Source organism: Centropristis striata, chromosome 11, assembly GCF_030273125.1.
Source record: "Centropristis striata isolate RG_2023a ecotype Rhode Island chromosome 11, C.striata_1.0, whole genome shotgun sequence".
Taxonomy (NCBI): domain Eukaryota; kingdom Metazoa; phylum Chordata; class Actinopteri; order Perciformes; family Serranidae; genus Centropristis; species Centropristis striata.
The window spans coordinates 5,510,194-5,538,035 of NC_081527.1; the positions used below are offsets into that span (position 1 = coordinate 5,510,194).

Sequence of the window (27,842 nt, forward strand, 5' to 3'; positions counted from 1 at the left end):
AGTATTCAACGCCGGCTCCGTCGCCATAATTTTCGCGTCTTGGCCCATCTGTTGTGTTGTTGTTTTTTTCTCTGCTTGTGTCTTTGTTGTTTTGCCACTAAATCTGTGATCCCACAACAATGACGTTGATTTGTCTTTGCCTGTGATGTTCATGTTTGTGTCTGTATGAATGAGTGCGGAGACAGCTCAAGAAAGAAAAATGACGCGTTGGAACGTGTTAGAGTGTGTGCACATCTCTGTATGACAAGTCATTAACTGTTTGAAAATGCACACCCAGCAACTGATCCCATAATGCAACTCCACATAACAAATGTTCTTAAGGCCTGGAGACACTGAATAACTAGAAGGGGGAGAAGAAAAAAAAAGCACGCTGCACCCTTCATCCCTTGCATTCAGCCTCGTAACTAGCACTCGAAAGCATTTCTGAGAGCATGTCTTGCATAATGACCAGAGTTTTTCATTAAAAATAAATTACCCATCAGCTTAGGCTGCGAGAGATTTATTTTTCAGATTAATTTCGTTACGATTGCCACTGTAGGCTTTGTCGCAGATGCTATTACCAAATTGAAAGCCGCGCTGTATTTGTAAAAAAGGCGAGTCACGTCACACGCGGTTATTTATTGGGTGTTAGTATCAGACACAGCTCGCTTGTGTCTCTATACTAATTGTTTGGCTTGTTTTGATTCCTGCTGACGTCGGCTAATGGTTTGTAGCTAGAAGCACTGTCTGTGTAACTGTTTCTGCCATTACCTCCCTTTTTTTCGCCTTCTCCCCCCACACACACACACACACACACACAGACACATTCACACCCTCCCCTCAGCCAATCTCCTCTGCTCTCTCTATCTCTTGGTTTCAGGTGGTGCAGGTGTTGCGGGCGATTGATAGAGATGAGGGAGGGAATGACAGCACTGTGTATTTCAGCATCCCTCCGGAGTCCAGCGCTGCCCTCAACTTCAGCGTCAGGGACAGTGGTGGTAGGCACTCAATCTTTCCCTCTTGCTGTATATCTCTTAATTCCTTTTTTTTTGTTCCCCTGGCAGACTCACACTGTTTTTTCACACTTTTTTTACCCTCTTAATCCTACATTTTCTTTCCGCCTTTCTCTTCCCATCTTTGTCTTGTCTGCTACTCTCCCTCTTCTCTCTGCCTCCCTCCTTTTCTCTTTTTTCTGTCTCTGCCTCTCTCTTCTACCATCCATCTCCCAACTCTGGTGGCCCCATTGTTTTGCTTTGTTATGCTGCCTCTCTTTTATTCGTCCCTCTTGTTTGCCTTCCCATATCCTCTGCATCCATCTTCTCCTCCTCCTCCTCCTCCTCCTCTTCTTTTTCCCCCACAACCACATATACTTACAGTTTCCAATGAGAAGCTTTTGAAGAAATCAGAGCTGCTTCATTTAATTCACTTCAGCTCAATTGAATTTAGCTACTTAGTATTTGTTTCTAGTACATTCTCCGTCTGTACCGCTTTCTTTGGCCCATTTTCCAGCACAAATACACACACACAGACACACACACACACACACACACACACAGACACACACACACAGACACACACACACACACACACACATGCACGCGCTGAACAAAGGCCAAGTACACACTAACAGACATATACAGTACAGTACACTTTCATACAGTTGAGCTTGTTCATTCAAGGATGTTAGATGTATTATTGCATAATGTCATAGATTACTTAAAAAAAGGCACAAAATGACAGAAAAAAAACACAAAATGACTAAAACAAAAGACACAAAGTGACGGAAAAAAACTAAATTACTTAAAAAGACACAAAATGACTAAAAAAGACACAAGATGACTGAAAAAAAACACTAAATTACTTTGAAAAAAGACACAAAATAACTAAAAGAAGACACAAAATGACCAAAAAAAGACACAAAATGACCCAAAAAATACACATAATTACTAAAGAAGCAACAAAATTATTAGAAAAAGACACAAAATTACCAAAAAAAGACACGAAATAACTAAAAGAAAAGACACAAAGTGACAGAAAAAAAACTAAATTACTCAAAAAAGACACAAAATGACCAAAAAAAAGACACAAAATTACCAAAAAACATTTCCACTTCTTCCGGTAACAACAACACGACAGATAATAAACGCTCCGGTAGCAGCTGCCTTTCTTTTTGTTAACGTCGTCATACACCTTCCACATACAACACGGTAAAGAGACATTCATATAAAACTCACAATAAACTTTCATATCAAGGTGAGGGCCACAAAATATCGTCACGAGGGCCGCTATTGGCCCGCGGTCCGCGAGTTTGAGACCCATTGTTTAGGGGCTCTTTCTGATGAATGAAACCTTTAATAACACTTTTTTTTATGCATAAAGAAAATATTTGTCCACAAATATATATTTTTTAAAAGTTAACCTTCACCTGTGCAGTTTCCCTGTAAACAAACAGAAGCGTCTTTGCAGTCAGTGTTTCACACCGAAACACATTGTTCCTATCCTTGAGCTCCAACAAACATGCTGAATAAAACATAAAACATCTGCAAAGCTCAAGTTTTTTTTTAAATATTCTAAAACCTTCATTTAATATGCAGTACATCCCTGATTACATCAGCCAGCAGTCCTCCTCTTCTTCTTCACCTCTTGCTGTTTTACTGCACGTTTTGTTGCATTATAGGCCAGTCAATCAGCGGAACAACGTGAAACTCACATGACTCTTTGTTTTGCTCCATTCAGAGTGCTGGGAGAGAATATCACCATATTTTAAGGGTGTTTTTGCAATAACGATATTATCAAAGATATGACAAAATACTGGTAAATATATAGAAAATGTGATTCTTTTTTTAATCATTTTTGAGTCTGTTTGAATAAAAATGGTACAACAAAAGAAAAATCAACCATAAATCTAAATTAAAAAGTGAAAATCTCAACAACAAATGACTCTTGAATGTAGAAATAAAAAAATAAATGTGGACATCACTAAATAAATGGAAAAAATGATGATGTTGACATCAATGAATACATGAAATGGTACAAATAAATGCCATACATTGCCATACATACAAACATAAATTAAGGTCTGTGTCACTGGCAGAAAGTTGAACATTGCTCCAACAGTTAATTGAGAAGAGGATTAATTGGAGCGAAACTATCTTACTGTATCAAACCTTGCTAGCATGAATTACTGAGTTTAATTTGATCCAAAGCTTATTAAAACAGAAAACACATTTAAATATGAAGATTACTGAGAAAACTAACCTCTTTGGGGGGTAAAACATAAAACATTGAACTCCTTGAAGTTATCTTTACAGTTTAATCTCATTTGAGTAGCGTTAGTTTTACGATCAATAGGAAGTCTCTTTTCGTCCTTTCAAAATAAAAGTGTCTGTTATCAAAACAGGAAGGTTCCTTCCAAACGCCCATCCTATGTGCAAAAAAATACCTAGAACAATTGATGCTGGGTTGAAGACAAAAGGGGCTGTCACCAAATATATATATATATATATTTATTTTTTTATTGGTTTTTCCATTTAGTTTAACACAAACAAACAAGCAGGTGTGGAAAGCATCAATTGGGCAATAATAGCAACAGCAGCAAAGAAGATAAAATGGTAGTGTAGCATAACAAACAAAATAAATAAATAAATAAATAAATAGCAATGGCAGTACTACCAACCAAACATATCAACAATATTGAGTGTTGGAAAAATAAGAAAAAGGAAGAAAAAAAAAGAAAGAAAATATTGATTTATTTTTTTCTTCTGTTCGCTCATTTTGCATTTTGTTAATTGATAAAAAATCCACTGCACCATGCACACTAATAGGCATCACAGCCAGTGGCTCACATAACAAGCTGCTCTCTAGTTTGTTGAGACTTTGTGACTAAAAGTTCACATGAAATAATTTAGAAGGACAGAGCAACAACAGAGCAGCTCTGGCTTCTACTGGTCTGACTAACTTTTAGGCAAAAGAGCCTCTGAGTATCTGCATGGGGGTTATTTTTAGATTTTATCTAAATTAGACACAAAATGGCAGAAAAAAAACTAAATTACTTAAAAAAGACACAAAATGACAAAAAAAAAGACACAAAATGACCAAAAAAAGCTAAATTACTTTAAAAAAGACACAAAATGACAAAAAAGGACACAAAATGACCAAAAAAAGACACAAAATGACTAAAAAAGACATAAAATGACAAAAAAGACACAAAATTACTTTAAAAAAGACAAAAAATGACCAAAAAAAGACACAAAATTACCCCAAAAATAAACAAAATTACTAAAAAAAAGACACAAAATTATTAGAAAAAACTTACTTGATGCTGGTTTGAAGACAAAGGGTGGTCACACCACATATTAATTTATTTTTTTCTTATGTTCACTCACTTTGCATTTTGTTAACTGATAAAAAATCCACTGCACCATGCACACTAATAGGCATCACAGCCAGTGGCTCACATAACAAGCTGCTCTCTAGTTTGTTAAGACTTTGTGACTAAAAGTTCACATGTAACATTTAGAAGGACAGAGCAACAACAGAACAGCTCCGGCTTCTACTGGTCTGACTAACTTTTAGGCAAAAGATCCTCTGAGTGTCTGCATGGGAGTTATTTTTAGATTTTTATCTAAATTAAATGTAAAAAGGCTTCAAAAAAACAAGATAAGAGGGCACCCAAACATAGTGTGAAAAACATTAATCAGCATGAAAGGCTCCACAAAGTCACATAAACAAGACTCATTATATAAACAATCTTCTCTGATCTGAACCGCAGATCAAATCATTAGCCATTTTTAACAAAGCAAATAATGCAGCGAGGCTTTGTCAGACAACCTGTCCATATGAGAACAGAACATGTTCTTCTTTTTCTCTGTTCTGCTGTTGGATGACACATCAAAGAGGCCTTTGATTCCACATGTCACCGAGTTTATCTTCCAGATCCACATCACAACCGGAGCAGGTTCACTCAGCACCGTTCTGCCAAGTTTCGGGACAATTAGCAGGCCAATGGTGCAAATGATAGCCAGAGACTTCTCAGATCATTAGCAGGTCCAATTACAAATCATACTGCATGTCAGAAAAACACATAAATAATAAATAACTGAGGGACAGAATAAACAGATCAACATAACTTATCTGTCAACTATTTAAGCATTTAGAAATATTTGAAAGTCTGACCCCAACATAAGAAGCCAAGATGTCACTCTGTAGGTCCAGAACTCACAATTTCCTCACAAACACAGAAGTACACAGAGCAGAAACACACACTCAAATGTTACCTAAATCATGGGTCTCAAACTCGCGGCCCGCGGGCCAATTGTGGCCCTTGTGACGATATTTTGTGGCCCCCACCTTGATATGAAAGTTTAATGTGAGTTTTATAATGTGAGTGCTGTGTGTGGAAGGTCCCTTTAATTACTTTTTTGGTAATTTTGTGTCTTGTTTTGGTATATTTGTTTCTTTTTTAATAATTGTGTTTCTTTTTAATAATACTGTGAATTTTTTGTAATTTTGTGTCTTTTTTTTGTAATTTTGTGTGATTTTTTTGGCAATTTTGTGTCTTTTTAATGATTTTGTGTCTTTTTTTAGTAATTTTGTGTGTTTTTTGGTAATTTTGTATCTTTTTTTGTAATTTTGTGTCTTTTTTGGAAATTTGGTGTCTTTTTTAATGATTTTGTGTCTTTTTTAGTAATTTTGTGTATTTTTCTTTTACTTGGTCTGCACTTGGTTCCACATTGCTTTGTTTACATTTTTCACCGCCAACTTTTCAACCAATAAGAAATATCAGTGCAAGTATATTGCCAGCCCTCCAACTTCGTACACGCCCCTCGTAACCCCTCCTAATCTTTTTTTTTTTGGTCCGCTTACATTCCTGCACTGTGAAAGCAAACCAGACTAAATAAAAAACACACCAAAAGTATCAACTTTACTCTGATTCGGACGAACCAAACTGACTTGGGTTGTGAAAGTGACCTAAAGCTAATTTCACCCTTCAACTGAAACAAGCTTAAAATCACAATGACAACTGTGAGGAGGTGAAGTTTTATAGAACTCATCTGCTTGATTCATTTTAAGGCACAAAGTCATCCACAATTAAAGGCGTTGGCACTTTGACTGACAGGCAGTTGCCCTCACACACACACACACACACACACACACACAGACACACACATACACACACACAGACACACACACACACACACACACACACACACACACACACAGACACACACATACACACACACAGACACACACACACACACATGCACACACACACACAGACACACAGACACAGACATACACACTCACTCACACACACAGACACACACAGACATACACACTCACACGCACAGACACACACACTCACACACAGACACACACAGAGACACACACAGACATATACACTCACACACACACACAGACACACGCACACATACATACATGCACACACGCACACAGACACAGACACACAGACACAGACACAGACACACACACATACACATACACACACTTACACACACACACACACACACACGCAGACACACACACACACACACACACACACACACTTACACACACACACACACGCAGACACACACACACACACACACACACACACAGACACATACAGACACACACACACACACACACACACAGACTCAAGGTGAGGAGAATAGCGTCTGGTAAAGTGTAAAGCCTTGTGACATGTTCCCTGTGTGCCTCTTCCCTTTGTCTTATAAATCAATCACCTATTGATTGGAGACACAAATTTGCAAACACAAGCAAAGTGATGTATGTGGATCATTTGATAATTATGACCTCCTGCTGTTCTCTGGGCTCAGGACGAGGAATAAAGAATGGCTCCCTGCAGGTAACATGGTTGTATTGTGTCCCTGCAGGCCCCACAGCCAGCCTGGTGCTGCTGTCCCAGGTCCAGCCTCTGTCCCGCTCCTCCTCGTCCTCCCTGACGCTCCACGTGCCGCTGGTCCTGAGGGACGGGACGTCTGGCCTCACCAGCACCGGGACGGTCACCGTGTCCGTCTGTCCCTGCCTGAGAGGAGGGGCGCGGGCCGGGGAGAAGGAGAAGGAGAAACAGGCGGAGGGCGAGTGGGACTGGGAGAGGGAGGCGGTGTGTCTCCCTCAGCAGTCCACGCTGCCGTCCCCCGGCCTCAGCACCGCCGCCCTGCTGGCCATCCTGGCTTGTGTCGCCACATTATTGGGTAAATACTTTAAGATAAGATAAGATAAGACTTTATCAGACTTTATTTGTACAGCACTTTTCATACAAGAGAGATGCAACACAAAGCGCTTTACATCAAAAAGGAGAAAATAACAATAATAATAATAATGAAAAAATAATGAAACATAGAAACAAGCAAATACCCTCCACCCCACCCACCTTCATATATATATATATATATATATATATATATATGTGTATATATATATATATATATACATATATGTATGTATGTGTATATATATATATATATATATATATATATATATATATATAATAAAGTAAAAGTCAATAATAACAATGGAAAGTTAAAAAATAAATAAATAAAAATTAAAAATAAAATAAAAAAAGCTAGATAAAAAAGATAAAATAATAGATAAATAATTAAGAAATAGAGCATGATAAAATATGTATAGATAGAAATAGACTAATAAATAGTAGCAAATAAGATAAGATAAAATAAGATAAGACTTTATTTATCCTGCAGCAGGTCACTGATGCTGCACAAAAAGGTACTGTAGACTGTATAGAGAAGAAGTGGATGTAGCCTCCAGGTTTGAGAAGTGAAGCCATGTACCCATTTAAAGTCTTAGCAAATTTTGAAAATGCGATTTAGGGGCGTTTCCATCAACTGGTTTAGAGCGAATAAACAAAGCTGCATAAACATAGTTTGGTCAGAAGATGAGAGAAGATATGACTTTATTTATCCTGCAGCAGGGAAATGTAGTTGTCACAGCAGCTAAAGATACAGACACATAGATATAGAAAACAGAATAAAATAAAACATATACAAACAGTCATGGAAAAATGATTAGACCACCATTGTTTTCCTCAGTTTATTGTTCATTTTAACACCTGGTACACCTAAAGGTACATTTGTTTGGACAAATATAATGATAACAACTAAAGAAAACTTCAAGAAATTGAAGAAGGGTGGTCTAGTATTTTTTTCCATGACTGTACATTCTATACATACATTTCTGCTATTTGTCATTTATTATTAATATATATATTTGTGTTTGTTTGTTTTCCTGAAAGTACTTTGCATTTTACAGATTTTGCACATTGGAGAAAATATATTTTAGCATGTTAAATAGGTTAAATAAATTGCATGTAGTGGTATGAATCAATATGTAAATATATGTGGTAAATGACTAGATAATATAGAAAAAATACAGAAGGCTTTGAGTTTACACACATAGATACACAGTGATGAAATCACCATGAGACAATAACAAGAAAAAAGAGTTAATAGGAATCATTTTTTGTCCCTGGAAAGACCCTCACTTATATAACCAACATCATATTTTACTACAGCGCTTAGCATTATTTATGAAGTCATACCATTAAGATTTACTGCCTATAAAGGAGTGTAATGCTAATCTACAAATGAAAACATGAGTAAATAGTGTTTAGGGCTGTTTACCCTCCACTACATCCCTGGATGCTTAATCTGCATATGAAAATAATGGAGGCTGCAGCGTAAATATTTTTCTTAGTCACAGCTGCTCAATAGCCGGGTTTACTTTTCCTCGCAATTTTGGTCCAGTTATCTCCTGCAGCAAGGTCAGCACTAATCACTGCTAAAATAACAATTCTGAGTGATTATCCGGGCCCTCCGGTTTTTGATAGCGGCATAATAAAATGTCACCGCCACCTTTGCAGAAACTCTCAAATGCTCAATTGGATAATGTCTAGGTGCTGAGCAGGCTTTGGCTCGTGGCCAGCATCATTGTCATTTCTATGCAGTCTGTTGGATCACTACTCATGCCTTGTTGATAGGGGCATTATCATTCTGCAGGAGACCAGTTCAATCAAGAAGGAAGCGCAACATGGCGTGAAGGTGATCATGCAAAGTGGCTTTCAGTGGAGTTTAGAATTCAGCGCTCTAAGTGACAAGGGCACAGCGGGAAACACACACAACTTTATAGCGTTCGCCTCAAGTTTGTAGATTTAACCTACTTAGGCTTAAAATGCTTGGAAAAAATGCCTGTAAAAGCTCTGGGCGATTTTGAAAGAACCCCCTAAAACTATAAATATACATGTTTTATGGGACTTTTTTGTATATAGTTTAATTATATTTAAATGATTACCTTTTTATATGTTCATATTTCTATCCTATGTTTAGGATGTTTAGGATCTCATTGAGCATATTTGTGGTTTTTATTGTAGTAAATAGTATAATTTTCAACTCCGATTTCATTATTTTTGGGCTCAATATGTTGATCAAGTAGGTTAAAGTGAGAAAATAACTGTCAGATCATATAGGTTAACCCATTTAGGCCTAAAACGCCTAGAAAAAATGCCTGTAAAACCTCTATTAAAACCCTATTATATTTAAATTATTACCTTTTTATATGTTCATATTTGTATCCTATGTTTACATTTTCAAGTTCCAAAAGAGTTCATTGAGCATATTTGTGGTTTTTATTGTAGTAAATACTATAATTTTCAAATCGGATTTCATGATTTTTGGGCTCAATGTGTTGATAAAGTAGGTTAAAGTGAGAAAATAACTGTCAGATCATATAGGTTCACCCATTAAGGCCTAAAATGGCTGGAAAAAATGCCTGTAAAACCTCTGGGCGATTCTGAAAGAACCCCCTAAAACCTGAAGTTTTTCTGGAAATTCAGCAGAAGATTTCTCAGCCTCTGTAGCAGATAGAAATGAAATTGAAAAAGTATTTGAGCGCTTATACCCGTGGCTTTCATGAGAAGTTGAGTTTATTTGTCCAAACCTTCAATAAAATTTTTTTTTTAAATCAACAAACTCCGTAAATGTTACATTTGACTGATAAAAATCCTATGCATAATACTAATACATGCCCATTAGCAAGACGCAAACATGATATGACCACTGGAAGAAATAGACAGTTCTCATTAGACTACTGTAATAAAATAAAAAAAGATAATAATAATAAATAATAAAAATACATTTTATCTATATTGCACTTTTCAGGGTACTCAACGACACATAAAGTAATATAAAACATAAACAGTCATGATTTCTTATAACATCATCACAATCAATTTGTATTATTATTGTTATTATCTCCAGATGGCCACAAATCTGTCTGTTCTTCGGTGAAAATATGTCGTCTAAAAACATATTCCTCATCCATAAATGCCGGTCGATTGGTTCCGAGGGTTCAAAGTCCAGATCAGCAATAAAATCATCGGCGCTGTTTTCATCAGATCTCTTCCGTCACTTCCTGCTGAGCTCCTCCGCTATAGTCGTCTTCCGCCATGATTTATAAGTTCTGGAAAAGTCCCATGTTGCATTGCGACACTCCCACATGTATTCTGATTTTGTGTCTTTTTTTAGTCATTTTGTATCTTTTTTAAGTTATTTTGTGTCTTCTTTTAGTCATGTTGTGTCTTTATGTGTCTTTTTTTGGTCATTTTGTGTCTTTTTTTAGTCATTTTGTGTTGTTCTGGAAAAGTCCCATGTTGCATTGCGACACTCCCACATGTATTCTGATGCATTTCATTGGCCAAGAGACCGAAAATAGGTGGAAAAAACTACAAATACTACAAAACGACGTATCTGCTTTCCCGGCTTTAATGGTAGAATAACACAACAGCGCCCCAACAGGTTTTAATGGTAGAAATGTGGTAATGCTTTCCCGCCTTAAATGGGTTAAAATAGAGCTGAAGCTTCGTGCCAGGACAATTTCGCTTTCCTTGTCCATAAGAGGTTCTTGCTAATCCAGAACAGTATAACAGGGCCCTCCACAAAATGTTCTTACAGCTCAGACAACAGCTCCATCAGGATCCCATCTGGTTATTAAAAAGGGGCTTGGCACACATTAGCCGGATATGCAGCCAACTGGTAACCATTCTCTATGTCTCCTATGAAGACAGAAATACATGTTTGTCATGGCGTATGGGTGATCCCCCACATTATTAGGAAAGATGTGCCACTCCCCTACAGAATCATTAGATTAGTTTGATGAAAATCAACTAATGCAAACCCCAACAATGTCAAGGCTGCAGACTTATTTCCTGCAGAACATTAACCATATGCAGAACATCCATATAGAGACACAGTGTGCAGACATAAACCAGGACATACAGGCAGACAGTGTAGGGGAAGCTTCATTTAAAGCATTGAAAAGCTGCCAATTACTTTACTGCTACTGGAGGAGGCTGAATGAAGCAAAGTTAGGAGTAAACTAAAGCTACTTTTTTAATGATGAAATTGAAGGGGTACAAAATTATACCAGAATATAAAATATTCAAGCAAAAGTGCCTCTCAATTGAGTTTATTGCAAAAGTTCCCACTTGTTTCATTCATTATCCTTAACTGCATAATGTATTTAAACTGCTAGTGGGGCCCATTGTTCATTTTGTAATAAAAGCACCAAATTTGGTACATATATAGCTTAATATATTTGGTAAAAGACTGGATATTTGGCCATCGCATATTCGCATTCTGATGACCATGGCTGGCAATTTTCCAAAAATGGCGGCCAGCTGTTACAAGTAGATAGAACCTGGGCCTCCAAGCTGCTGTTCACATGTTTACAACACCACAAATATTAATTACATACAAGTTCAAGTGAATATATGTTTTTTGACAATGTAAAACAATAACAAATTAAAGAAAACGCAACAAAATGTGGAGATTGCCTCTGCATGTTACAGTAATAAATGGAACTCCTTGGCGTTCATATCTATCTTTTGAAACTGTCTTATAATAAAAGATCTAAGGAATCCATTGGTAAAAAGCACGCCAGGATATCATATCAGGAAGTTGACGTAATACGGTGCGAAGTGACCCTATTTTAAAAATGGCTGCCATGGCAACCAGAGTCTGAGTTTGTGATGGCCCAATATCCAGTTTTGTTCCCAATATATTAATCAACACATCCGCCAAATGTTGTGCTTTTAGCACAAAATGAACAATTGGTATGATATTTCAAGCTATGCCGCCCCTCTATGTTAGTTTATTTACATGTAGTTCACTACAACACTGTAAGCAGAGGTTTTTTCAAATTGGATCTAGTGTAATTGACTGTTTATTAAATAATCTGGACCCATGAACAAGTGTTCCTTTTATTAACTGTAAAAAGTACAATATTTCCCTACTTTATCAATGTTTTCTCATGAGCAGGTCTGTATTATTTCTCATGAAAACTTCTGCAGTACGATTCGTATGACATGCTACAAATTGGATGAACGAACAAACGCTGTTTTCAACATTACAGTTGGCCACCAAACGTCCTAGCAGATCAATGCCAACCATGTCCAGGGTCGCTAATACCTGTTCTAAAACATTTAGGCTGTAGATTTACTTAGTGCAGAACATTAACCATATGCAGAACATCCATATAGAGACACAGTGTGCAGACATACACCAGGACATACAGGCAGACTACAGAGTGTAGGGGAAGCTTCATTGAAAGCATTGAAAAGATGCCAATTACTTCACACTGGAGGAGGCTGAATGAAGCAAGTTTGGGAGTCAATTAAAGCTCAAATTGAAGGGGTACAAAATTATACCAGAATATAATATATTCCAGCAAAAGTGCCAAGTTTATTGCAAGAAGTTTCCACTTGTCTCATTAATTCATTCATCATCCAGAACCCCAAAAATTCAGTTAAACTGCTAGTTCACTTACACTACAACACTGTAAGCAGAGGTTTTCAATCCAATATAATTGACTGTTTTTTTCAAAATTTTAGACCCATGAACAAGTGTTCCTTATATTAACTTTACAAAGTACAATATTTACCTACTTTATCGATGTTTTCTTATGAGCAGGTCTGTATTGTTTATCATGAAAACTTCTGCAGTACGTATGAAATCCTAAAAAAGCACTTATTGATGCACTAATGGCTCTTACTGCACTATACCTTGATTGTTTGCTTTTTTCTTCCTGTATTCGCTTTGGATAAAATCGTCTGCGAAATGACTAAATGTAAATCTAAATCTAAAACTTTGACAAACGAACAATGTTTTCAACATGTAACTATCGATCGATGATCGCTAATTTACAACATTAATGCTGTAAAACATCCAAAATGACATGTTTTTGGCTATTTACCAAAACCACTTGGCTATAAGGTTAGGAAAAAACAACAGTGTTAGGCTTAAAAAACACTATTTACAGACATAACTCACTTAACCCTTTGATGCACAACATGGTCTAAAGTGACCCGACTAAGTTTTTATAATCTATATCTTTGCAATAAATTCATTTCATCTTTCAGTATTGCAGGTTTTCCTCAATTAACTTGTTTTTGATCATCATACATCCTAATTTTTTGTTTTCTTTTCTTACTTTTTGAATAAAACCCTTTTTATCACTACGCTTCTAATGCACAAGGTCATTTTTGACCCATGTTGTGCATTAGAAGGTGTTTATATGTTGTCACCAATTTAAAACCTGACAAAGAGGACACAAATATTAACAATCCTAGTTTGTTAAATTGGTGTTTTTTCCAATGGAAATTATTATTTGGTGGCTCTAATAAGTCTCAAATGTTAAAATATGTGATTTTCCAATGTAATCTGGTGGTTCTAACAACTCTTTTAAAGTTAAACCTTCAAAATAAGACAAACATAGTTACACTTATACTCAAATTGTTAATTTAGTGTTTCACTTTTTGTATCACTACGCTTCAAATGCACAAGGTCATTTTTGACCCATGTGTGTAAACTGGATGTAATAATACAAAAACTATTTTTCATCATGAAATATGAAAGGAAAAATGGATATAATGATCTGTTGTAATTAAAAAAAAGATATTCAAACACACAGCCAGCATGAAATTACATGGGAGATGAATGCAGGTCATTTTTTACCCATGTTGAGCATTAGAAGGTGTTTATATGTTGTGCATCAAAGGGTTAACAGGACCCGAACACCAGTCTCCTGGGTCAAAGTCCTAGTTTGGTTTGGGCCTTCCATGTCCCCTTCCATAGTGGTCCTTCATGGCTTTTAACACTTGGAATACCTACAAACTCCAGGAGAAACTATTAAAAGTTCATGAAAACAGCCTGGTTTTATACAGCACATGACAAACTTATTGAGTTTTACCAGAAATTGTCAGATCATGCATGACCACAGCAGAACAAATCCATCTTACCGGGTTGGATTTTATCACCGGTGGCCTTGTTGGACAAGAGCTTCCATGGATTGGTTCTTTGCCCAGAGCCCTGGGTCAAATGTAGCTCTCTGCTCTGGGAATATGGAAAAGGAGTCGAGGGGTCATGGGAGAATAAAGCGTCCATTTTCCTGACTGAAGCTAAAAAGTCAATTACATGGTGGAGGCATGTATCCTGCTGATATGATATAGCAGCCCTCCAACCCCAGGCCTCCTCTGTATTTGTTTTGTCTCACCTCTTTGTCTGCCTGAATATTTCTCCCTTGCTCACTCCCTCCTCTTCCTCCTTCCTTTTTATTTCCCCTGTGACTCCTGCCCCCTCCCTGCTTCTTAATCATTCTTTTTCCAATTTCTCTCCTATGCCTCAATATCCTTTATTCCCTCTGCAGCGGTGAGTGCCCTGTCATTGTCGCTCCGCCGTCAGAAGCGAGACTCGCTGTCACCGCTGGAGGAAGACGACGTACGTGAGAACATCATAACGTACGATGACGAGGGCGGGGGCGAGGCCGACACCGCCGCCTTCGACATCGCCGCGCTGCAGAGCGCCCCGCACAGCTCACGCTCACGAGGCTACCGCACGCTGGACAGCAGGAATGTGTGAGTAGGCACAGGGAGTGTGTGTGTGTGTGTGTGTATCTGTGTCTGTGTGTCTGTGTGTCTTTGTGTCTGTGTGTGTGCGTGTGTGTGTGTGTGTGTGTGTGTGTGTGTGTGTGTGTCTGTGAGTCTGTCTGTCTGTGTGTGTGTCTGTGTGTGTGTGTGTGTCTGTCTGTCTGTCTGTGTGTGTGTGTGTGTGTGTGTGTGTGTGTGTGTGTGTGTGTGTGTGTGTGTGTGTGTGTGTCTGTGTGTAAGTCTCTTTGTCTGTCTGTGTGTTACTCTGTCTGTGCCTGCGTGTGTGTCTGTAATAATAATAATAATAATAATACATTTTATTTGTAAAGCACTTTTCATACAGAAATCTCAAAGTGCTACAGAGACCAGAAACAAGAAAGAGAAAAACTCATTAAAATCAGCAGTAGATAAAAAAGACACGGGTAATAAAGTACATTATGCAGAGACAAAATAAAAAAAAATAAAAAAAATAAATAAAAGTCTGTCTGTCTGTCTGTGTGTGTGTGTGTGTGTGTGTGTGTGTGTGTGTGTGTGTGTGTGTGTGTGTGTGTGTGTGTGTGTGTGTGCTTGTCTTTAGATAGTTGTGAGGGCCAACCCCTAGCAGAAGACCAACATTGTGAGGACATTTGTAGTTGTGAGGACATTTTGCCCGGTCCTCACAAAGAAAATGCTAGGATAGCCTCTAAAGGCCTTAATTAATCATCTTTATGAAGTTCAGGGAAGGTCCTAACAGAGATGGTAAACCCTGAAATGTGTGTGTTGGGCTAGGGGAAGTGGTGGCCCTCACAAAGAACTCAACGATCGTGGCCCTCACAACTATATAAAGACGTGTGTGTGTGTGTGTGTGTGTGTGTGTGTGTGTGTGTGTGTGTGTGTGTGAATGTGAAAGATTATGTTACCATAGATAACTCTTGTTGTTTAATTACATCAAACCTCACGCCTGGCATCTTGTTAAGTGCTAAAAGGAAGTTGAGGAGGAAACAATTTTATCCCTTCAGAGTAAAAGCTTTCATCTCAGTCCAGCCCTTAATTGTTCTCCTTAAGTAACTGATCGGGCCTTAACTCCCAGATCATAATCAGTCACCGATCAAACTGCTGAGACAGAAGGCTATCAAGCTCTGCAGTCCTGGGAGACCACTTTGTTGTGCTCATTTTGTTAAAGCTCGTTTATGTTCTGCTACATCAGAGAGTTGTTTTGCACCCACTTTGATGTTTCTGTGGAACATTGTTTTTGCCTTTGGACTAATAATTAGCTCCGATGAATTCATGCAAGCCATATGGAAAAGGCCATAAACAAGTACAAAGGCTGCATTTAGTTTATCGGAAATTGCTTCTCGCAATTTACGGAGGTGGACACAACAACATGAAAACCCCTTTAAATCTAATGCAATCCATTGCAATATCCCTGCAATAAACGCCACCTTTGTGGTGTTTTTAATGCGTTTTCTTAACTGTGTGTCACAGAGGAGCGGGGAGTTTAACTTTATGGCAACTTTACAGCTGCAGTTTGTGGTTCTGTTGTATTTGACAACTTACAGAGACTTTTTTTTTCCAACAAATCTGAATTTCTGTCGTCATGGAGATTAGCAGCAGCAGTTGTATAATGTCTTCAGTGGCTCTGCAGGGAGCTTTTGTCAAGTCTGATAAAGTAACCCTGATGATGTCGTCAGGGTTATCTGCGATTGTCCTTTGAGACTACAATTATAAAAGTCTGGATATCTTGGCCTTGGCTGCGTCAATTAAAAAAATGAAATCTGTCTAAAGAGGTCACTTAACTCTATGCAAGTCAGAAATAAATCACTAGAGGACCCCTTTAATTGGATTTGTCCCACCTAGGGACTTTTTCCCCAATGTGGACGAACGAACAGAAAAACCATACTACGTGGATACACTGCCATAAGATTCAACACTACAAATTATGGTAGAAGCTAGAACAGGGATGGGCAACTTAAATGCTGCAGGGGGCCACAATTTTTCATGAAACATATTTCATGCTTAAATGCATGTACACTGCAAAAAAGGTGAGTCTAAAAACAAGATAAAAACAATAAATCTGAGGGAAATGATCTTGCTGCATGGACAGATAATTTCACTTGACAAGATGTCTTGAATTAAGATGATTAAATCTAGAAATAAGCATGTTGAACACTTAAAATAAGAAATTAACTCTTAAAACAAGATCAATTATCTAACACTTCTAAATCTAAGTTTGTTTTACCTTAAGAACCAAATTATTTGCAGTGTATAACAGTATAAATAGGAATACAAAAGGTTTGAAGCAAATAAAAAATAACCACTTACTGTGATTTCTTTTTTTATCAGTGCAAGAACAGCAGATTAACATTAATTGCAAGAAGTCATTTTGTGCATTTTTACACTGAACTTTTAAGATTTCTTGCTCAAATGCATGTAGTTGTACTGAGGGCCACTTCAAGTGAGGGTGAGGGCCGTATGTGGCCCCCGGGCCTCTAGTTGCCCATCCCTGAGCTATATGGTACCTAAGGAACGTAGTTAGATTTAGGCATGAGAAGTGAGGTCGGTTAAAGCTGGGGTAACAGGAGAAATTCATAGAATCCGAGATATAACTTAACTCGTAACAGCAGCCTGCTGACTTGTTGCTCTTGCTACCAATATTAATTGCTCTGTTCCAACAATGTAAGGCTGAAAAAACATGCATAATGGTTGAGATTCAACCTTGGTTTTGCATCTGAATAAAAGGGAAGAATGGCCCGGTCTCAGTCTATGCTGCAGGGAACAAAGCTTGCGTCATCCGGCGGGAATAAAGCAGTGGGTGAAGCAGGGACAGCTCTGTGGGCTGCTGCACTGGAGGGAACCTGGGCTTCCCCGGTTCCCTACGGAACGTGCAGCTACTAGGGATGGGTGTTAGGAAGGAACCTGCCAACTCAAGCATCTATAACTTAATCATTGATTAATTGCATACATGGGCAAAATAAAAGATGTATATACAGTACTGTGCAAAAGCCTGTTTTGATAACGGACGCTTTTATTTTGAAAGGACAAAAAGAGACTTCCTGTCAATCATAAAACTAACAAGTGATATTAAACTGTAAAGAAAACATCAAGGAGTTGAAAGTTTTATGTTTTGAATAAGTTTTGGATCAAATTAAACTCATTAATTCATGCTAGCAAGGTTTGATACAGTAAGCTAGTTTTGCAAATTAATCCTCTTGTATGTATATCTTGTGTGTTTTATAATTGTTATTGCAACTTTCAGTTTTCAAACTGTAGCTTTATCCAACTTAATTCTCAGCTCATTGGCTGATTGACGTACGGACGCAGAACTGAACGCTCGGCGTGTTTCAGTTCAGTGATACTGATACACAGTCAGAGATAAAATTAAAATTAGAAAATACACAGATCAATTAAAAATTCCAAATGATCAACCAAATTCTTAACAACCATTACTGTAGCTACTGTAGAAAAACAATTACCATCAAGTTTTCAGAATTTGGGCATAAACTTGTCCCAAAGTATCAGTTCTCCTGACATCCGCCTGTCAAATCAAGTAAAAATGCCTCGAAAAGAACCTGAGATGAACGTAGATTTTGCTTTGTGTCTTACAGACGTTACTCCCACCACAACCAAGACAAGTCCCGCACCTACAGCTGGGCTCAGAATCCAGGTGTGGAGCACAACTACTCAGGACCAGGAGGTCCTCTCTATGGCCGCCTCTGTTACAGCAGCCACACCTTACCGGTTCTACGCCGCGCACCGGGTGGAACATTTGAACCGGGCCTGGCCGAGCTGGGATACCGCTACCCTGGAGGCCAGCCAGACCACTCTCTGGTCATCCAGAACCAGGGGGCCATGGTCGGGGCCATGGAGTCCGGGGCGGTCTACATATCTCCCACTGACATCAACACGGGAAGCCGAACGGGGAGTCGCACGGGAAGCCGTGACGGGACCGCGCCACAAAGTGGTGTTAGCACGTCTGATGGAGGAACGCCGAGGACCAGCGACAGCCAGGAGAGAGGAGGAGGGACGGGGACCGCCAGCAACTGTACAGAGGGGAGCAACGAGGACAAAGTCAACACCTGTCAAGATGTGGACTGGGTAAGTAGACTGTCCGCTTTCACACCAAACACACCATTTGGGATCATTGTTCAACTGATCTGATTTGACCCTAAGTATTCTGATCTCCATGATGCCAGAAAACCAAACACTGTTGTGTGATAAATAACATAATCCTGAGTTTACTGCATCTGTAGATACAGCAGTGCTATAGCTGACATATCGTAAAAAAATAAACACATTTTGCTGTGATGTTCTTCCAATAAATGGATCAAAAGTATGCTGAAATAACTACATCATGATGCAGATATGTAAAAAGTCAGGATCCTTGCTGTGTCAGGTCGGTCCGCAGGACAAGCAAGCAAACAACCTTTAAAATGTTTTCTGAATAGTTTGGACCAATGCTAGACTAAAGACCATGCTATGCAGGCAGATTTTTTTCGTGGACTTGGTATGTTAATGTGCGGCAGGAAAAAGTAATTTCCCGTTAGGTGTAAACACACCATAACACTTCAGGTTATGACATTCTTTATTCTATATTGTGCCAAAATATTTGCTCGTTTGATGCGAAACTGGCATTTGAATTTATTCTGTACTGAATACAGTTTAATGGATGGATAATGGGTGGGTGGATGGATGGATGGATAGATGGATGGATGGATAGATGGATGGATGGATGTTGGATGGATGGATGATGGATGGATGGATGGATGGATGGATGGATGGATGGATGGATGGATGGATGATGGATGGATGGATGATGGATGGATGGATGGATGGATGGATGGATGGATGGATGGATGTTGGATAAATGTTGGATAAATGTTGGATGGATGGATGGATGGATGGATGGAAGGAAGGATGGATGGATGGATGGATGGATAAATAGATTGATGGATGGGTGGGTGGATGGTTGGATGGATAGATAGATAGATTGATGGATGGATGGGTGTATGTTTGGATAAATAGATTGATGGATGGATGTTTGAGGAAGGGGAAAAGGTGACAGACGTTTCATAAAATAATGAATTAAAATTGAATGAATGGCTTGATTAATGATAAATGGCTGCACTGGAGAAAGCATTAAAGTTGAATGAATAGCTTAATTATTAAATTTAATAAGCAAACGAGTAAGTAAGAAAGTAATTAAGCAAATATAAAATAATTATTAGGTTTGCGCTGGACCTGACATGCCGTATTATTGCAGTGATTGCAGCGTTGTGATATTTTTCATCTCTAGCAGAAATGTCCAGGACAATGCAGGAGTAGGATGATGATTCAGACATATCAGCACATTTATGTCCTGCTGTTCATTATCTTTTCTATGGTTTGTTTTATTTATTAGGCCATAGCAAGGCTGTCTGGCCCTTCCTTTATTTAATTTTCAAATATTTTATCTCTCAATCACTTCCCTCTCCATCTCCCTCTCACAGTGCAGTGTTAGCTCATTCTAGTGTTCAATTAATATCTTTGGCTTCTTCCAACTCTGCTCTGCTCAGTGTCTGTCTCTCCGTCTTCTCAATCATTTTTTTTATCACCACCATCTCCTGCTTTTCCTCTATTTGGGCACTATGTCATCACAATCCCCCATCTTTCTGCTTTATTATGCCTCTCATTTAATGAACCTCCATCCCATTTTTGTGTCACTATAACCGAACCCTAACCGCCCCCCACCCTGCCCCAGCCCCGTACTGAAACCACTCGTGCTCGCCTACGTTCCCTCCAGGTGCAGTCGGAGACGTTACCCAGGGAGCATCACCTCGTCATGACCCGGTCCGGCTCCATGGTCGGCCACGGTCACACCGTGGGAGGCTGGGTGTGCGACTCGGCTACCCTGCCCTTGGCGGGACGCAGGGGCTCCCGCACGGGGTTGTCCCCGAAACTCACAAGCTCCGGCCAGGCTGTATCTGACTCCGGTGGAGGAGGAGGAGGAGGAGGAGGAGGAGGGGGAAATGGAAATGGGGGCGCCTCCACAGATGGACAACAGCAACCTGCCAGTGGACGCAACTACGCTACTGTCCTGCAGGGGGAGGTATCCGGACAGAGGGACTACCCCGGCAGCTTGGGGAGAGGAGGACTAGAGATGGGGAGCAACTTTGTGGTGGCGAGGCCGGACAGGGAGGGCGGAGGGATATCGTCTGTCTACCCAGAAGCAGCCGGCTTTATTGGGGACTGGCGCGACCGGATGGGTCTGGGGGGGTATGTTTTAGGCAGGAGGGATATGACCCCCCAGATTTTTCCCTTCCCAGGGCAGCCTCGAGGAGCGTACGGCGGAGTGATGGGCTTCGGGGCCGGCTGGGTCCCAGGAATGGATGCGGCGAGAGGAGCTCCAGGACCCGGGGGTCCCTCCTTGGCGCTGCGGGTGGGTGAGTTCCTCCGCCTGCGTCTCGCCCAGGTCACTTTCGACCCGTCGCAGCCACCGTACGACTCTGTGCAGGTGTACGGCCTGGAGGGCACAGGGTCCCGGGCCGGGTCCCTCAGCTCCCTGGAGAGCGAAGGAGAGAAGGATGCGGAGAAGGAGGAGTGGGGGGCGGGGCTCGAAGAGTGGGGCCCCCAGTTCCAGAAATTAGCTCAACTCTTCAAAGACAGGGAGAAAGAAAGGGAGGATAAGGAGAAAGACGAAGCGGGTGCCAAAAAGGAAAAGGAAAAGAAGGACGAGCCGCAGAAGAAAGAGAAAAAAGAGGGAGGGGAGCAGGGGGGGGAAGAGGGGAAAGACTGAGGAAGGATAAAAATGAAACAAATAGGGGCAAAGGGGGTAAGAGGGAATAGGAGGATGATGAAAAGGCAACCAGAGCTAGAATAATGTGAAGAGAAGTTAAAGGAGAGAAAGATGAAGAGGCAAAGTAATAAAAAGAGACAGAGAAAAATGAGCCTAGGGAGGGTGGAGAGTGCGAGGGCAGGGGAGGGAGTGATTGATGTAATTTAAAGCAATAAGTGTTGAAACGCTGATATGGTTGAGCACAGATACTGAGACAATGCAGAGGCTGCTTCTGCTCGGGGCAGCAACAATTTGTTAAACGCTTTGGACAAAGAAAAACAACCCAAACATCCAAGACTCGATTTAATTCAACTCTCACGTATGGAATGAGAAAGAGCAGGAAACAAGAAGAAAGACGTTTGTGTGTCCGCTCTTTGTGTCCGCGTGTGTGTGTATGTGTGTGTGTGTGTGTGTTTGTGTGCCGGAAAGCGCCAGAAAAAGTGTGAGTGTGTGAATATTTAACAAAGACGGAGCAGCGGTGGCGGGGAGACACCACGAGACAATTTAAAGATGATGACTGATGGTACGTAAAGCTGCAACATTAGTTTTTCGGGGCTACGTGCAAGTAAACATTTAACAAGGAAGTTTAGAAAGTGGGATAACACACGGGGGGTGGGATGTGTGTTTGAATATAAAGCGAACGGGACAGGGGATGGATGTATAGAGAGGGAAACAGTCGGGGGAAAGTGAGACGATTGTACAGAAACTGTTACTTTTTATTCCATCTGCAGTGGCGGAAAAGTGAATTATTCAGCTCACTACTTCATTCCAAATGAAAATGATGAATCATTTAAATCCTGCAAAAGATTCTCCCTCCTCTCAGCCCACAAGAAAAACAGACATTGTGAAAAATTTAAATGATTTAGGGATGTGATCCTCCCCCTCCGCCCCCCGCCCCCCCTCCACCACTCTCATCCCTGCAGCTTTTTGTAGTCGAGTGTTGGTATGTTTACAAAGACTTACACACAAACACACACACACAGACACACAAAAGAACTGATGAACACCATAAGGCTTTGATTGTACTACAGTAAATTATAAAAGCTAAAAACCATTCACAAGTATTCAATTTACTATATGGAGTAATGATGACTCCGTTATTCATCTCTTAAATGTTTTTATGGTACAAGTCTCCTATTTTTTATCCCCACTGTAGTCTCACTTGACACGTCTAGAGGACAAAGTATGCATGATTTTTTTTTTTTAAACAACCGCAAACCCCTAAGAAGGCAATCAATTCCGTTTTGAACACTTCCCAAAATGAAAATTTCCACAGATCTGTAGTGAAATTATAGGGGGAACAACACCACAGAGACTCCCGCGACAGGCTTTTTGTTCTTGTTAAAGGTCAGGATGCAAATGAGCTGGAGTTTTCAGCTGGAATGCACTTTTATACTGTGTGACGTTCAATAATAGATAATGAATCATGTCAAAGATTACAGTTGTTTTATAAGATGTCAATTAAAGAGAAAAAAAAGATGTTTGACTGTATGTAAAAGCATTTCAAATGTAAATACCACTGAATATTATTGCTAAAAGAGAGTATATAAAATGAAAAAAAATCTAAAACGGAACTTGGAGCACTGTCGGGACTATCTGTATGTACTGTAGAATAGATTAACTGATGGACTTGACAGCCTCCTGGACTGAAAACAACACCGTGTATCGTACACCTGTGTAGTAAGTGAACAGGTTTGGTTTGTGGTAGCGCTCGTCTGAGATGGACAAGCCAGGGATTCAATTATACATGTGGCCTCTGGCAGAAGTATGTTGTGCAAAATATTAGTTACAGGAAGCCTCGGAGCTAGTGAAAATCCCAGTGCGATGAAAATCCAATGGAGTGAGGAGAAATTCCCCTACTGGGCATACAACAAAGATTCTGTATTTCCCCCTCAAATCTGGATTATTATTCTGCAAAAGTAGAATGATACACTGAAATGGAATTGGTAATAAGCTGGGAGGACAGCTCTGTCGTGAGTGCTGCACTGCCTGAGAGATATGAAACTGAAAAGTTTTATAGATGGAACTCCAGAAATATAATAAACTCTTCATTTAATTTTTAATAAAAGTACATGAAAGCAACTGTCCATCTATTATCTCTCATGCATTTCAATGACAATGCAACTCAATGACCATATTAATGCTGCATTGTGTAGTAACACTTTCTATGATGCCCATGTCTATAGTTACAAGCACTCATTCATTTCATAAAGCTCTATAACAATAATCACAACACATTATAAAGCATTATATGATGACTTATAAGGTCAAGTATCATAATACTACAAAATTGCTACTCACTGACAAGCCCATGTCTATAATGCATTATAAACATACTTATAATGTGTCATAGGGTTAAGATTAGCCTAACAGCCTGATATAACCCTATAATCACATTATAATGCATTATAACAGTAATTAAAATGCATTATAGATCAACTTTAATATAGTAAAACTATGAAAATTCGACTTCAATAAAAATTCAACATGACCAGCAATTATTATGATATTTCACCTTACAACATATTATAAAATGCTTTATAATGTGTTACAATTATTGTTATTATTGTTAATAATGCTACATAACTGCTCGACTTTTGCAAGAATCATACTGTATAATAACTGCCATTCGTTATATATTCATAATGTATTCATAAAGTATGTTTATAATGCATCATAGACATGGGCTTGTAAGAACAATGTCATTGAGGGACAAGCTATTTTAAAGTGTTATGATATTTGACCTTGTAAGTCATTATAAAAATGCTTTATAATGTATTATGAATATCGTCGTAAAGCATTATATTATATTATGCATTATAGGTCATTTTATTTGTTATGAATATTGTTATAAAGTGAGTATTTATGGATACTTATAACTATAGTGCTATACGCAGATGATAATGCATTATAAGTATGTTTATAATGCATTATAGGTAATTTAATCAGTTATGAACATTGTTATAAAGTGAATATTTACGGATACTTATAACTATAGTGCTATATGCAGATGATAATGCATTATATGCATGTTTATAATGCATTTTAGATATGGGCATTATAGAAAGTATTATCCATTTTGCTTCACCTTGACTGCTGCTTAGATCTAAAGTCAAGTCTCTAGTTTTGTGGAATAATAACCCAACAGTCAGATTGAACTTTTTGGAGTCCCGAGGGGGAATTTAGCCGCGTACCCTAAAACCTGAATGTGGACGTCTTTGGTGTGCCGTCGCAGGAACGTCACCGTTTGTCACAGGTTCACTGTAAAGCCACCCACATGAGTCAAGCTGCCAGCTTCGCTATTGTCCGCCAGTTTAGTCCACCATAATCTTGTTGTTAAAGTCTGCTTCTGTCAACACTTAGTTAACCAATCAGGGAGTCAGGCTACACACTGAAACCCATACACACCTCTGTACCCTTTACCTGAGCCACAGACTCGTCCATACGGTGCCACTGTGCAGACTGGATGGTATCAGGACCAATGTACAAACACTGCACAATAACTGGAGAGGAGTGGGGGGGTGCAGAACCTCACGGGGGTTCTGCATTATTAGTCATTTTGCTGATCATCAATACCTCAACACCCTAAAGCTACTTCAACCTTTCATTTGCTGTGTAATCCAAAGTGACAAAGCATATTTTAGCTGTTAGACACTTACAGCTATATACTGTGTGCCAACCTTAAAGGATAACTCTGGTTTATTACGACTTGGGTCTTATTTTCATAGTTATAAGTCCAACATGGCAAGAAACACAAACTTAAACAACCTCAGTTAACAGCTAACGGCTAACTTTCTTGGAAGAAAAATCTATCAAAGCTGACAGACTTTCCTAGTTCATATTTGATCGAAACTAGCTGTCGGCCATGAGAGAATATTACAAACATTCTGACCCCATTTACTCTGAGTCAGTTTATGTGTCTTGGGTGAATTGGATAGCCAAAAAAAGTTAAGTGTGAATGCATCCGAGATGGACTGAAATCCTCTTGCTCCCAGCTACATGTTGAAGGGTGCAATTGCAATTACTCCACAGTAAGCAGTGTGTGGAAGGGTCCGTCCTGTGACACTGAGAGTAAACTGATTATCCATTGTTCTCCCTGTCACATTAAAGTGCATTTATCTGATTCCTGATCTGTTCAAACCTTAAGTAATTGCATTGCCACCACCCTCAAGACTGACCCGAAGCCTTGAAACTAAAACAAATCGCTATCAGTTGAGTGTTGTGTTCTGGGCAACCAAGTTGCATTTAAATAAAAGTGTATTAAATCTCATTTAGATTTTATGTGGATAATTAAAATAACAAGTTGCACCTGAGGGTGTGTTCCCTCTCGGTTAACCCTCTGGAGTCCATCTATTTATTGAAAATACACTGAGCATGTCTTATATACAGTAATAACTTTATTTATATATGATATGTAGACAATCTGAGAAAAATAGTTAAAAGTGCAATCTTAGGGTGACATTTATGTTTCTAGACCATTTTTAAAATTTGGATTTATGTATGTATTTGTGTATCTGTATCAGATGCTGTGACAAAGTGACAACTTGGCAACGAGACTAGTCTGTGTTTCTCAGCCAATAGCATGTTGTGTAGAATGTTGTCATATATAGAGAAATTATCGTCAGAACTACAAGACCCAGATTGTAATAAACCAGAATTACCCCTTAAAACTAATTTTATTGAAGTAGAATATCAAACAGTTTAGAATGGAGCGGATGAATTGATGTCTTGAATGACAATTTAAATGGTACACCTAAAATGACTGCCAAAGAACTTGGAACCATTTTGCTATGAGAATGAGGATTGTTTGTTTAAAGCATGAACATGTTGCTTTGCCAATGTATCATCTGGGCAACATTTTCCTTAGCATTTATGTGGAATGTGCCAACTTTCTGAGTCTCTCTGTCTCTCAACACACACACAAAAAACTATCCTCATTTCCATAACAGTATTGCCAACTCTGGGGTAGCCATTGCAAAAGCAATTAGCATGGTATACCAATAAGTGACCTTTCGTACCATTCCAATTATATGGTTTATTCCACACTTCTTGATTGGCTCCAGGTGTTTCATCTCCGCTGATTGGTCTAAATCAAAGTTCTGCTCTGGCTGATTGGTCAAAATCAAAGTGATGATTCTCCTGATTTGTCTTATTTCAGAGTTCTGGAGTGTTGCGCCGACTAAACCACTTGACGGAGCTGATTATCCCACCTCCTGAGCCCGGCAAATTGGTTCAATCAAAAGCGTGATTAGTTGACTCAGTTGTTTTAAATAGAATAAAAGCCTGCAGTCTCTGCTGCACTCCACAGCTCTTTTTCACTCTTACAGCCAGTTCAGATGCACCAAACCCACAGTGACTGACTAAAGTGGTCCTGTCAGGCCATTTGTCAAGTCCTCTGTCCAAAAAAACTCCACAAACTCTGTACACTTGAGGAGAATTAAGTCACACTCAAGGATGAGAGCAGGTATCTTAGCGTTTAGAGACATTGATGTGAAGCTGAAGGGTGCAGGTTAAAGGTCTAAAAGAGTCCTCTTGACCCCAGACAGGTAGACCCCCTTGGTTCTGTGCCCCCCTCCCAGGGACTTCATTGCTCCTGCACGATGTTGATACAATTCCACAATTGCGTGCTGAACAAAGTGTATTTATTTCTGTTGTACTTTTTCTTTTTGTAAATTTGAATAAAAAAGGAACTATTTCAAAGAGATGAGTCAGACCTACTCTATGCTCCTTTCTGCAGTCTCCCGAGTTTCTGGATAATCAGACTTCTGCTGCGTGTGTGTATGTGCCCTCCCTGCGTGTGTGTGTGTGTGTGTGTGTGTGCAAGAGAAATAGACAGAGGGAGAGAGAGCGATTGAGAGATGTTCTGTGCAGTGCATACAAATGCGTGCACACCTAGTGTCTTATTGTGAGTAGGTGGGTGTGCCTCGTCAAATTGGCCCCTTGAAATTTTCCGAACCACAGACAGTGTGTGTGTGTGTGTGTGTGTGTGTGTGTGTGTGTGTGTGTCTGACTGCAGGATGAAGGAACACCTTGTCTGGTCTGATCAAACCCGGTGGGGGGATGTGAGGTCAGTAATAGAGGACAGACAGAGAGTTCTGCAGAGCAATCACGCTT

At 39.3% G+C, this 27,842-nt stretch overlaps 1 protein-coding gene across 1 annotated transcript in view; it reads left to right on the plus strand.

The window, feature by feature from the left end:
• The window catches only part of LOC131980217 (uncharacterized), a 175,057-nt gene extending 153,368 nt beyond the window's left edge, over positions 1 to 21,689 (plus strand). Inside the window, exons 9-13 of the mRNA XM_059344430.1 lie at positions 860 to 977; positions 6,876 to 7,196; positions 14,719 to 14,926; positions 18,523 to 19,012; positions 20,697 to 21,689. Of these exons, the coding sequence (XP_059200413.1) occupies positions 860 to 977; positions 6,876 to 7,196; positions 14,719 to 14,926; positions 18,523 to 19,012; positions 20,697 to 21,689 (2,130 nt within the window). The remainder of the gene's footprint in view (positions 1 to 859; positions 978 to 6,875; positions 7,197 to 14,718; positions 14,927 to 18,522; positions 19,013 to 20,696) is intronic.
• Positions 21,690 to 27,842: the final 6,153 nt, after the last annotated feature.